This window comes from Solanum pennellii, chromosome 10 (genome assembly GCF_001406875.1).
Source record: "Solanum pennellii chromosome 10, SPENNV200".
In the NCBI taxonomy this organism is placed as follows: Eukaryota; Viridiplantae; Streptophyta; class Magnoliopsida; order Solanales; family Solanaceae; genus Solanum; species Solanum pennellii.
The window spans coordinates 13,087,000-13,101,047 of NC_028646.1; the positions used below are offsets into that span (position 1 = coordinate 13,087,000).

At 37.0% G+C, this 14,048-nt stretch overlaps 1 protein-coding gene across 1 annotated transcript; it reads left to right on the top strand.

Moving 5' to 3' along the window:
• The first annotated feature begins 3,838 nt into the window (after positions 1 to 3,838).
• LOC107001090 lies at positions 3,839 to 9,140 on the top strand. Its single transcript, XM_027912104.1, has 3 exons — positions 3,839 to 4,155; positions 8,364 to 8,440; positions 9,127 to 9,140. The coding sequence occupies exons 1-3, from the start codon at positions 3,839 to 3,841 to the stop codon at positions 9,138 to 9,140; spliced, it is 408 nt and encodes a 135-aa protein (XP_027767905.1).
• The last annotated feature ends 4,908 nt before the right edge of the window (positions 9,141 to 14,048 follow it).

A 14,048-nucleotide genomic window follows, 5' to 3' on the forward strand; every position in this document is an offset into this window, starting at 1 on the left:
GCAAAACCAAGTCAATGTGAGGGATTTTGATGGGGTCCAAAGAGATACCTTGGGAGGGGTAAATCTTGTTATCAGAATGGGTCCGGTCGAGTTTAGCGTGCACTTTCAAGTCTTAGATATTGAAACCAGCTACAACTTTCTTCTGGGAAGGCATTCCATTCATATGGCTGGAGCTGTACCTTCTACATTACATTAGATGATGAAGCTCGCTTGAAAAAATGAAGAGTTGATTATTCATGGTGAATGGAGTCACTCCGGCAGACAGGCACCAATCATTGATGAGGTATCGCGTGGTACAGATTTCTACACGGTGGAGATGGTAAATGCCACCGGTTTAAGACTCTGCACCACATCCTCCTATGCCTGTCGTGTACAATATGATAGCCACCGTGATGCTGCAGAATGGTTTCGAACCCGGTTTTGGATTGGGGAGAAATTCCAAAGGAATTAATGAGCCTCTTCCGGTCCCCATCAAAGGAGATAGATATGGTTTGGGGTATGTCCCCACAGATGATGATATGAATGCAAAGAATGAAAATTGATCAAGCGTTAGCTAAACCAATTCCTCATTTGTATCAATCATCCTCGATCCGAGAGTACGCCGATTCTGACGACATTGGGGAAAGAATCTGTGGCCTTTTCGAGCAGATCAATGTTGTTATCGAAGACAAGGTCGAGCTGACATGATTCCATGATTCTGAGCCTCGAGAAATGCTATAGAACTGGACCTCCACGCAGGTTCTGATTCCCTAAAATTCTTGGTACAAGGGAATAATTTTATGTATATTAAAATCGGTGGTAGTCGGAAGAGTCCCGAGACCCACCATTTCACTTTTCCCTTAATCATTTGAGTTTTTGAAATTCCCTCGTGATGTACGAAAAAGGCAATATGGACCTTTGCCATAGCCAAAGTTTGCATTATTTACCATTTTGAATGAAAGCCTCTTCTACTTAAATTTTGTTGATTTACTTATTTGCTATATTTTACTTGTCTAACTTTCTCTATTTATAATTTCAGTAATACAAGTTTTAAACCTGCCTATGTCATGTCATGTCATGAGCTGAAGGAACAAAGTGAGGTAGGTGATGACGAGTTTAATGAATATGAAGATGAAAATGGGACACAGGAATATATTGCCTTGGAGTTTCTGCAGTGTGAAAACCAACATAAACCGAATTAAGAGGAAACTCAAACTGTTAATCTTGAAGACTAGAAATGAGTCAAAGAGTCCAAAATCAGTGTTCACTTGAATGAAACTCAGAGGAAGTATCTAATACATTTGCTCAATGAATACATTGATTTGTTCGTCTAGGAAGTCAGCGACATGCTAGGACTGAGCAAAAAACTCGAAAGTTCAAGCCTGAGATGAATTTAAAGATTAAAGAAGACATCACCAAGCAAATAGAGTCTTGATTGGTAGAAGTGACACAATATCCAACTTGGTTGGACAATGTTGTTCAAGTTGCCAAAAAAGATGGGAAAATTAGAATCTGTGTCAACTACAGAGATCTGAACAAAGCTAGCCTAAGGATAATTTCTCGTTGCCAAATATTCATATTCTGATTGATAATTGTGCAAAACATGAGATGCAGTCATTTATGGAAAGTTACGGAGGTTATAATCAGATTCAGATGGACTAAGAAGATGCAGACAAGACAACTTTTATTACAACTTGGGGTGTATGTCATTAAAGGGTGATGCCAATTGGCCTCAAGAATGTTGGCGCTACATATATGGGGATATGACTACCATATTTCATGATATGATTCATAAAGAGATCGAGGTTTACATTGATGACGTCATAATTAAGTCCCGCGACATTTCGGACCACTTGAAATATCTAAGGAAATTGTTTGATCGTTTGTGTTGTTATAACTTGAACTTAAATCCCACCAATTGCGCTTTTGGAGTTCTATCCGAAAAGTTGTTGGGATTTATAGTCAGCAGAAGGGGTATTGAGCTCGATCCTGCTAAAATTAAAGCAATCTAAGAGTTACCTCCACCGAAGATGAGAAAAGAGGTGATGAGTTTCTTAGGGAGGTTGAACTACATCAGTCGATTCATAGCTCAATCAAACGTGGTGTGTGAGCCTATTTTCAAACTGTTGAACAAAGAAGCTCCGACAAAGTGGACTGAAGAGTGTTAGACTACTTTCGACGCTATCAAAACTATTAGTCAAATACATCGGTATTGGTTCCTCCATAGAAGGGAGTCCTTTGTTGCTGTATTTGTCCATCTCAGATAGTGCATTCAGATGCGTGCCCGGTCAACATGACGAGAAAGGTAAAAAGGAAAGGTCTATCTTCTACATAAGCAAGAAGTTCACTCCATACGAGTCTCGTTATACTATGTTGGAGAGAACATGTTGTGGTTTGACTTGTCTTGCCTAGAATTTGAGAAATTACTTGTCCTCGTATACTACATACCTTATTTCCAGGATGTATACATTAAAGTATATTTTCCAGAAGGCGATGCCGATCGAAAAGTTAGATAAATGGCAAATGTTGCTTAGTGAATTTGACATTGTTTATGTGACTAAGAAGGCGATAGCACATGCCTTGGTAGATCATCTTGCAGAAGCTCTTGTTGATGAAGAATATGAACCGCTCAAGAATTATTTTCATGATGAAGAAGTATTGTTTGTGGGTGAAGATATTTCTGAAATGTATCCTGGCTAGAGATTATTCTTTGATGAAGCAGCGAATTACCAAGGGAAGGGCATCAGAGCGGTCGTAGTGTTAGAATCTGGTAAGCATTAACCCATGGCGGCTATGCTCCGATTTAATTGCACGAACAACATGGATGAATACGTAGCTTGTATTCTTGGGTTGAAAATGGCCATTGACATGAATGTCTATGAGTTGTTGGTTATTGAATGTTCAGATCTTTTTGATTCATCAGGTTCAAGGAGAGTGGGCTGTGAAGAACCCGAAGGTCATACCTTATGTACAATATATACAGAAGTTGTGCAAACCATTTCTCAAGATAGAGTTCAGACATACTCCCAGAATACATAATGGGTTGGCCGATGCTCTTGCCACCACAGCGTCAATGATTAAACATCCAGATACTGAGTACATTCATCCTTTGGATATAGAGTTCACAAAACACCAAGTCCACTGTTCCCATGTTGAAGCATAATCAGACGGTTAGTCATGGTTTTTTGATATAAAAAAGTATTTAGAGTCTTGAACTTATCCTGAAGATGTTCCGTCCAACCATAAAAAATTGATACGTCGTATGGCTCTCAAATTATTTCTAAGTGGGGAAATCCTTTATAGGAGAACTCAAGATTTGGGTCTTCTCAGATGTGTTGATGTTTATGAAGCTACAAAGCTTATTGAACAGATACACGCTGGAGTTTGTGGTACGCATATGAATGGGCTCACTTTAGCCAGAAAGATCCTTCGAGTCGGTTATATTTGGATGATTATGGAGAATGATTGTTGCAAGTTTGTGTAGAAGTGTCATAAATATCAAGTGCATGGTGATTTGATCCGAGTGCCACCTCACGAACTTAATGCTATGAGTTCACCTTGGCCATTTGTAGCTTGGGGCATGGATGTCATCGTTCTTGTAGAGCCGGTTGCTTCTAATGGATACAGATTCTTTTTGGTTGCCATTGGCTACTTCACCAAGTGGGTGGAAGAAGCTTCCTAAATGTCAGTAACTAAGAAAATTGTAGCTGATTTTGTTCGTAACAATCTGATAAGTAGATTTGTAGTGCCAGAATCCATCATTACTGACAACTACGCAAATCTCAACAGCCACTTAATGAGTGAGATATGTGAGCAATTTAAGATTACTCATTGAAACTCGACCGCTTATCTTCGTCAAATGAATGGAGCTGTAGAGGCCACCAATAAGAATATCAAGAAGATTTTGAGAAAAATGATTGACAATCACCGAGGTTGGCACGAGATGTTTCCATATGCTTTATTGGGTTATCGGACGACTGTCAGAAGATCAACTGGAGCTACTCTATACTTGCTAGTATATGGAACAAAAGCAGTCATACCTGCTGAAGTTGAAATTTTGTCTTTGAGAATCATCCAAAAGGCTGAGTTGAGTAATGTTGAATGGGTTAGCAAGAGAATTGATGAATTAACTTTTATCGATGAAAAGAGATTGGTCGCTGTCTATTATGGTCAAATGTATTGACAGAGAACGATTCGTGTTTTTCACAAAAGAGTGAGAGATAGAATTTTTGAAATTGGTCAGTTAGTCCTTAAACGCATCGTTCCTCATTAAGATGAATACAAAGGAAAATTCGCAAAAAATTGGCATGGACCCTAGATGGTTCGTAAAGTATTATCTGGAGGTGCTTTGGTCCTGTCAGAGATTGATGGCACCGCCTGGCCGAAGCCGATAGTTGTTTTCAAGAGATATTATGTGTAAAGTTTCATCTTGTATTTCTGTCATTTACTTGTAATTGTGTTATTTTGCTTGTATTTGCTTTGTTTGAATTTTATTCCTCTTGTAATGAACTACTTCTGACCTGAATTCTCAAGAATGAGATACGTCGGCGGCCTATGTCGGCCTCGGTCGGTCACCCCATTTATCCCCTTTTAATATTTCTTTGTATTTGAACTACGCTTGACCTAAATTCTCAAGAATGAGATACGTAGGCAGCCTATGTCGGCCTCGATCAGTTTCTTTGTAAGTTTCTTATTGTTGTTACCTTTGAGGGGGAACTACGTTTGACCTGATTCCTACCTCAACGGGATACGTATGCACCACAAGGGTTCGGGCATATTTCCCGTAAGATTTCTATTCCTCTCAAAACAAAAATTGGGATAGAATTTTTGAGAGGGACTCAAAAATTCTCAAGAAAAAGATTCTTCCTCACCAAGTCAAGATCGAAAAGGTTTCGAGATTTGCAACTGGGACAAAACTTTCAAGAACATATCGAAAATTCCATGATTTACTTACCGACAATTGAAGATAAACCAAAAACTTGTAACTGGGACAGAAATTGTGAGGATGACCTCAAAATTTTTACATGGGTTAATCAACAGCCTAGAGAGACTCTGAATACTCCCCATCCAATGATCATATATACCTCCAAGCATCAAACTCAAAGAAGTTCGCTAATCCTTACGTGACATGACACTTGGCAGTAACCATTTTTAAAATACTACTTCTCAAAAATATATGTCTTAAAGATTTTCCTTTTATGTTTCGTTTGTTTTGGCATAGAATATTTTGTCTTATCTATCAAAAGTTGGGAGATCAGGAAGATGAACCGGAAATAGCAGGACGAGGAGCAGACAACTAAAGAATCAACACATATCATTCTGTTTTAAAACTAACAATTCTTCTATGGATGCATGTTTATAGCTTTGATCTGAAACCGACAAACTCCCCCAATTGATGAATATGGAGAAGTCAAGTGCAGAGAAAGCTCTCCCATAATTAACTGTGTTTTCGTAGACGCAAGAATTACTTCATATTGCTTACACCGGAGACTTGAGAATATGAATGGTTTATAAGAAGTGTCCGACTAGATTCAAAGATGAATCAACCGAAAACCCTTGAAAGGGATAGTTCACAGTTTTCATCAAGGACGTCATCTGCATCGCATTATCAAACATGATAGTGTTGCTACCTAGAGGGGTTATTTATTTTATTATCGATAAAGACAATACACTACCCGGAGGGTTCATTTATTTTATCTTTGATCAGGACAATACACTACCCGAAGGGATCATTTATTTTATTATCGATCAAGACAATACATTATTTGGAAAATCATTTTTATCGTTAATTTCAATAGAGACCATATGATTATCCAGAAGGCACCAAGAAGATCATGCATCACGAGCGCGGATGATCATGCATCACGAGTCAATATTCATGCATTGTGGAAGACCATGCAATCGCGAGTTAATATCCATATATCAAGAGTCAATATTCATGCATCGCGAGTCAATATTCATGCATCTCAAAAGATCATACATCGCGAGTCAATATTCATGCATCGCAGAAGGTCATGCATCGCGAGTCAATATTCATGCATCGCGGAAGATTATGCATCGCGAGTTAATATTCATGCATCGCGAAAGACCATGCATCGCGAATTAATATTTTTGCATCTCTAGAAGATTTCATGCCTCGTATAAATTATGTATCACAAGAAAATATTCATGTCTCACAGAAATTTATGCATCTCGAGAACATATCATGCCTTGCGAAAATTATGCATCGCGAGGAGATATTCATGCCTCGCAGAAAGTTATGCATTGCGAGAAGATATTCATGTCTCGCAGAAATTTATGCATTGTGGGAAGATATTCATACCACTCAAGAAATCAAGCATCGCGGGAAGATATTCATGCCCCGAAGAAATCATGTGTTACCAGAGAAGGAATCGTGCATCTCAAGGGAAATATTTACCCCTCAACATCAACTGTAACTTTATTTGGCAATAGTGAATGCCAAGAGAATCATCGAAAAAAACAAAGAATAAATATCAACATTGCATCAGCTTTTATTTATTTCGCCATCAAATGAAGAATACATTGTAGATTATATTGCAAACATAAGACATAAGCTTTATTTGCTTTACGTCAAACCTAAAGTTGACGACAATATTCAAGCAGAGCAACTAAGTGTCGACGCGGTAAATGATACGACCTATCATTTCAATTGCATTTTTATGCTGACAAGTTTATCTCAGTTTTTGTCGAGAGCATCCAAAAGGATGAAGTTCTCCAAAAACAAAACCACAAGTGCGGACGACATAAAAAAGGATGCAGTACAACGTGGAACTTTTTCTTAGTAGTGACCTGGGACACAGTTCAAAGAGGAATGTCAAACTCTTAGGACGCGAGCAGGGGAGCGACTTCAACCACAATCAAACCACACCCTTATCAGAAGGCATGTGGGTTTTTCTTTGTTTTTTTTTTCAGTTTTAGTATCGCATCCGAAAATTTTGATCTACCGGAAGCAATTCTCCAACCTGAGTGACAATGCGCCAAGAGTTTTGGAAATTATGTTCGTGTATGTTCTTAATTATAAGTGTGATGTGCACCGCATTCATGGCTAAGAGGTTACAAGCCTCCTTTTCATACTCAAACTTAATTTTCCACTCGTCCGTAGCAAAGGTTATCTGGTATGAAATATTTCCTTTTCAACCGATTGAGTCGAACTACAAACAAGCTAATTCCTAATGTTTAAGAATATGTAGGCGGGCTCAATCTTAAAAACTCGGTTGTATTTCAACATACGATCTTAAATCTTACTCCCAAGCATTTCGGTCCCTTCATAATTTGACAGCGAGATGACTTTTGAATTCTTTAAAAATCGTGGGTTAAATCAAGTGTATCGAATACAAGTAGCCTAAATTCTTATGTAGCCTGAGATATGTAGGAAACCCTTACAGGGTTCGGCCATAATTCCTAAAGTCTGTACTAGATCCATTTCCTGAAGATTAGTAGGTAGTCGTCAAAATTGGTTTGGTCAATTTTATTTTTCTAGAATTTCTTGCATCAAACCAAGTAAGATAAGGGACAGTTGTTGACACCTAATTTTGACTCTCCTCTATTGTAATTTAATAGTGAGCTTCTCGAGTTTAAACAATTTAAAATAAATAATTTTACAAAAAAAATAAGATAATAATAATAATTTTTTAGCTTGCAAATTATTTTGAATAAGGTTTTGACACTTTTTATATTTTTTTTAGATAATGTATATGTCTTACATAATTATTCGTATAATTATTATAATTTTATCAATGTTAAAATTCGAAAAAAAGAATAATATTAATAATAGTAACATTTTGTTTTATATAAATATTTGGTTAATTATTTTAGCTTATATCTTGAATCTTTAGTTTACATTCGAATTAATTATTTTATTTTGTTAACCTTAAGAAGCTTGTTAATTAATTATATTAATTCGCCTTATTTTTAAATTTGTATCAAATTGGACAATTACATTTTTTTTAATTTGGCTAAATTTTCCTAACTAGAAGACATATATTTGACCACTGATTGGCCAATTTCCAATCATTCAGCTTTTCCTCATTTCAAACTTTCGGAATCCCATTAATACCCATCCTCAGCCCTTTCTTTACGCCAAAATAGTCCAACCCAATTCAATTCAATTCCACCCCAACCTTTTCCCCATCAACCGCCCCGACCCAAATCTATTTTCCCTAAAAAAATCAAATCAATCAAAACAGTGCAACACCCACCAACTCCTACATGTTAACGGTAGCCTCACAACGTCCCCTCAACAGCGATGTGTGAGCAACAAAACAAACCTGGCGGCTCACGACTTTGCCTCACTCGTGTCAACTTAAACAGCGAGTTCACGTCGCATGAGATCTTCTTCTTCTTCATCCTGTAAAGGTTTGCAGATTTCTGCAAATTCCAGCTACCCCTTTTGCTGAGCCAGCTGCACGATTCGTCCTTGCTAGCCGGGATATGGTGACAGGTATCTCAACAAGGACGCATGATCCGTCCGGGCCCTCCGCGCGATTTCTATTCGTTCCATTTGAGAGAATCATTTGAGAATATTCTTTTAGGGATAGGAATTCAGATTTTTTTGAACGAAAATCGCATGGGCCTAAATTCTATTTTGGAGCCCTTAACCCTTTTATTTTCAACCCTAATTGATCCCTATATATTATCTCTTTGGTTTTATGAATAGGGAGTTTTTTTTGGGGGGAGAGGAGGAAAATCTGGAATCGAGAAGTTTTCGATTTCATTTGTTTGAATATTTGTTTTGGATTTCAATCGGAATAGTTATAGAATATATATACAAAAGGGGTTTGGCAAGAATCCTAAGGATCATTTAGTGTTAGAAAAGAAAAATAAAAAATAGGCTAGAAAAAAAATCTCGACTTCATTCAGTCTCGGTCATTTTTTGATTTTGCTTGCTCACCCAAGTCCACAAAGTTGAATTCCAACAGTGTTAAAGTCTCCTCAACTCTTTATCGGTCGAGTTCGCTGCATCAAGAAAGGTAATATCCCCTCCTCATAATGTCTTTCGCATCTTTTCTTCCATTTCAAAGTAATTTTTTTGTGTGTGCAAAGAAGTATGTGTTCCGTGGCTGTATTTGTTTGAGTTACAGTGGTTTGATTGCTTGAAACATGAGCTTTTTTGTTTGTTATTTTCAGAGTTGCTTTATTAAAGATTTATAATACATTTTGTTTTAGGAGGTCATTACCTCGACACAAGTCAATTGTGTTGTATGTCGGTTGTCTTAATGGCTGAAATCAATATTTTTTTTATCGTCTTACCATTTAGGGTTCTTCCGTTATTGCTTTGACTCTAAAATGTAATTAAGTTTTGAGGCTTAGGATCTTTTCCTGTGGGAAGTTCCAACGTCACCTTGTTATATTTTCTTTGTTGCTCAGCCTTGTGGTTAGTCGTCAAAATGTCTATAGTGAAGGTCGTGACGCTCCATCTCTTTTACTTACCGTTTTATGTGTTTCTAAGCTGCTATTTAGCTTGAGTTTTTCAATTTCCAGCCTGCTCAACATATCGTATGCCTACAACATCTACTTTAACATTTTCAAATTGATTCATAGTTTTTGTAGCTTATATTAAACCCCTTTTCAACACTAACCTTCCTTTTTTTAAAAAAAAAATGATATATCGTTATGATTAAGCTTACTCATCATGAATATCGTGTTTTCTTAAGATAGTGTTGTAGGTTTGACGTTGTGTCGTAATGGAAGCTGCGAGTTAGAGTACAAATTTTGTTGGTTTTGTCTTATAAGCCTAATAATTTGTTTATTTTTAATCTGTTAAGTGAGTGTCCATCATGCTTTCATTTCGTCCTCTTTCCCTTGATAGAATTTGTAGAACGACATGTTCACTGGTGTCCCTAGCTAAATCAAAATTTGTCCAAAATGCATATTTGTCATATTGTATATGAAAAGTACTCAATGATAGTCAAAATTTTGGGACAACATATATTTATCATTTTGCTTTTGTCTCTCAAGTTCATAAGATGATGCACCCCTCTAAATTCTTTTTTTAATGATTTACTCTCTTGTTTACATCTGTTGTTAAAACTACCTTACAAAGAGTTTGTTAAATCCTTGTTTTGTCTGTTAATCAAGTAATCTCTTTAGTTCTAAAATAATCTCGTCAGCAGTTAGTCAATTTCTTTAACTTACAATGATAGGTTTACTTCTTGGAAATTTGTTTAAGTGGTTCTTTTTTTTTGTTTTTTTAATTATTATTTATGTGTATTGGTGAAATTCGCTATCATCTGAAGTCGCGGTTTAAGGTGATATCTAAGTACTTATTCTTATCTTTATTTTATTTTGTTCTCGCATGTGAAATCCGCTCGAGTTCATCATAAACTCCCACCTCCTTTGCATCTCGCGAGAGTCATTAAGACTCAATTCCTCTTATTCGAGTCAAGCAGCCCAAATCAATGGATAGGTCCCAAACTGAAAGAAATTGATGTGGCGGAAGTTGAAGAATTTAGGCCACAAGAGCCTAAAATTTATTTTTGCCAATTTTTTTATTTTGTTGTTTTTGGGGCCTAAGCCCTTGTTGTATTTCCTTTTGTATTTGGTTTTTTTATTTAGTTTAGGACAGGTGGAAATGGGCCAAAAACCCAAAACATGTGGGTCCGAATTCCGGTCAAGGCGGAGAGAACCCGGGTTCGACCCAATCTCTCTCTCTCTCTCTCTCTGTTTTGCCCTTCGTCTATTTGTTTGTATTTATGTGTTTATTAGGTTTAAAGTTAAAAGAATTCAATCCCCATATAACGCTGTAATATTTTAGCGACTTAAAATTGAATACAGTTTAAGATAATAAATTTTTCTGTTAGGTTTTTCCCTTGGATAAAGTGCTAAGAATCCATTTCAAACAACTTCTAATATATTTTCAAATTCAAAAAGTTATGTTAGAAATAAATTTTTAGCCAAATATTTTAGTTGCCGAAAATCGCAAGTAGGCGGATATTTTAGGTGCTTAACACCTTCATAGAATATAAATGTGAATCCCCGAACCCTTTAAATGTTTTACTAGATTTTTTGTTAACTCTTTTGAAAACTAAACAAAGGTTTTCTTAATTTCCACAAAATTAAGTGGCGACTCTAAAAAGTCAGAAACTCTATTAGAAAAATATTTTTTTAAAAAACACTACGGTTTGTAGTCCTTGACCGTCGATCGACACCCCATCACCCACTATTCGGCAAGAGCCACGGATGACCAGCACGGTCTGTAGGTGGACCCACGGTCCGTAGGTCTGACCGTAGGTGGGAACTAACATCCAGTTAGGGGGGAAATGCAGTAGGGTTAATTTCAAATGATCATAACTCTTAGAACAAAATTAATTAGGTGTTCCAGGACATATCCACCGAGCTTGCTAAAATCAGACCTCCGATAAAAACGTTATGCCCGTTTTAGTAAATGTCTATAAAACAGGTCTAACCTATGGACCAAATGACGGACCGTCGACGAAACAACGGACCGTTAGTCTTGGTCGTCGTTTGGTCCGACAACAACTTACCCAGGGATCTTTTGGTCTTTTCCCACTTCATTTAAAATTTAAGATACGTCATTTTTACACTAAATCATCATATTTTAGTCAGTTTAAGCCTAGAAACATAACTAAAACTTACCTAAGTCAAAATCATTACTCAAAAGTTAAAAAATTAGAAGCAAGAAAGGAGAACAAGCTTAAGAACTCTAGTTCAAGAATGCAACAAGTTTCCAGTAGTTCAAGCCCGAAACCTAAGTATTTTTCCGTGAATTTCATCACCAGGCATGTGGAATATCACTAATGGGTTCCTTTAACCTTTTGGGTCCCTTGTTTTCAGTCATTTGTTGATTCTATTATTATGATTAATCCTAGGTCTCCTAGAACTTCAACAGAACTTCATGAATTTATCAATTGTATCTTCCAAATTAAATTATCATGTTATTATTCAGTTTATCGCATGAATTTCAAAACCCTAGCTATGCATTTATTTAGTTATTGAATTACACATACTAGGTCAGATATTTTAGTTACTTCAGATATACATGCCTCAGTTACAAAAGCATAATTACCACATTAATTGTTGCTTTCTCAGTTTGCATGTTTAGTTTTGAGTAATCCAGTATTTACAAAAACTCAGTCATAATTAGTTATTTACTTAATTCATTGGGAGTAGCATAATATCGAGTTTGACTAGGGTTCAGCGTACCTAATTAGTCTTAGAACTACAAGCCAAATAGGTTTTAAGTCCTCTCTCTGGGTAATCAGTTTTAGTGATTATGCCAGCATGTCTTTATACCTCTGGCAGGGTATATTGGATCCTCTCGATGGGGCGTATACATCGGACTCCACATTAAGCTCATGTGATTTTATTGTCGATTATTAATGGCTCCCATAGTTCAGTCAGACTTTATTGCATTGACAATTTATCAGTATATTTAGTATTCAATTTCAACATGTTATAAATTGGTCATTGCATCCGGTTATCTCAGAATTCAGTATATAATGTACAGATTATTATACTTGCTTTTGTGGTTATTTAGTCATGTTATATGTACGTTTTATTCTATCCTACATGCTCAGTACCTTAAAGTACTGACTCATACGTGCGCTACATCTTCTCGTGATGTAGGTTCAGGATCTCAGCATCCAGATCACGCATAGATTGATTTCTGATCTCAACTTCAGTAGATTAAGAGGTGAGTCCTCATTCTCCGAGGACAACAATCATATGTTTCATTTCAGTCTTTTAGTAATTTAGTTTTTGTTTTTCTAGATTTATATAGGGCTTTTCCCAGTATTTCTAGTCTAGTTTAGAGGCTTATTTCAGAAATAGTTAGTTTCAGCTTAGCGTTGAGTTGATATTTTCTTTGTATTGAACTCATCATTTTTCATATATCTCAGATTTAGCATTTGGGTATTCCCAATCTTTCCAGTTTAAGTATGATTTAGCTTCCGCAACAATTTATTATTCTTTAGTGTGCTCATGATCATGGCAGCAGGGTTATCTTGGGCTCACTTTTGGTCCTAGGTTTCATGTCCGCATCTCGAGGGTAGCTCGGGGCGTGACAGGTAGGACAAATAACGTTTGTGGTTTGGGTTCACTTATAGAAGTGGAAATCCGACCTATGTTTATTTCCAACTAAAGGTAAATACGCTTTTCATTTCATCGGAATCCCACGTCAATTGGTTACCAGTTGGTAGTTCATCATCATGCATTGGGTGACTCCTCATGGGGTTGAAAACAAAGCTCTTAAACCGGTGGGAAAGAAAAGTGCAATCCATTCATGTGGGTAACAAACCTTATGTGGGATTTATTCGTCTCTAATGAAAAGAATCATGGTAGGAAAGATGCCCTACATTTGATAGAGTTTAAATCTCCCACATAGATTTGGAAGAGTTGAATATGAATGTGTGAATTGCATCAAAAAAGTACCTCTATGGGATTTTGATTTTTAGTGTCAAGGGATAACCTCCTCTTCTGGGCTCTTTCAATAAAGCAATCGGGGCTGAATTTGAAGAGGACCATTTTGGGATTGATGTCCTCTTGGAATCAAGAGAAAAATCAACGAAAACGGGTAATGTTGGTGGATCAGCCTGAACTAGAACCAGGACGTGTGCCGCCTTCTATTCAAGTAGCTCCCCGGGGGAACGAAGTTGTTCCATCGAATCAACCCCCACGAGTGGTCCCCTATTTGTATCAACTGGATGTACTAATAACGAGATTACGTTCAGTCTATCTAGCAGAGTGTCCTAGCCAAATACTCCTATAATGCTGCTATCGGGATCATGTACCTAGACGAAATAGAGGCAAAAGACCTATTCGAGGTCAAGGTTGAGATTCTAAGAATCATGGTGATCCTTGATACAATGAGGGATCGGTTGGGACGGGGATGTCAGACCCTCGATAATCCACGTACCACCATGGGAGAGAATTCCTTGGATTAACTCCATACCCTTCTTTTAAATCTCAAATCTAGGGGAGTCAATTTCGAGTCCTTCTCTCACTTAAAAGGGAAGGTAACTCTGCGAAGAGGTTGGGACAAAGACTCTACCACATAGTGGAGTGGTTAGCTAGGACTAATAAAAGAGAGA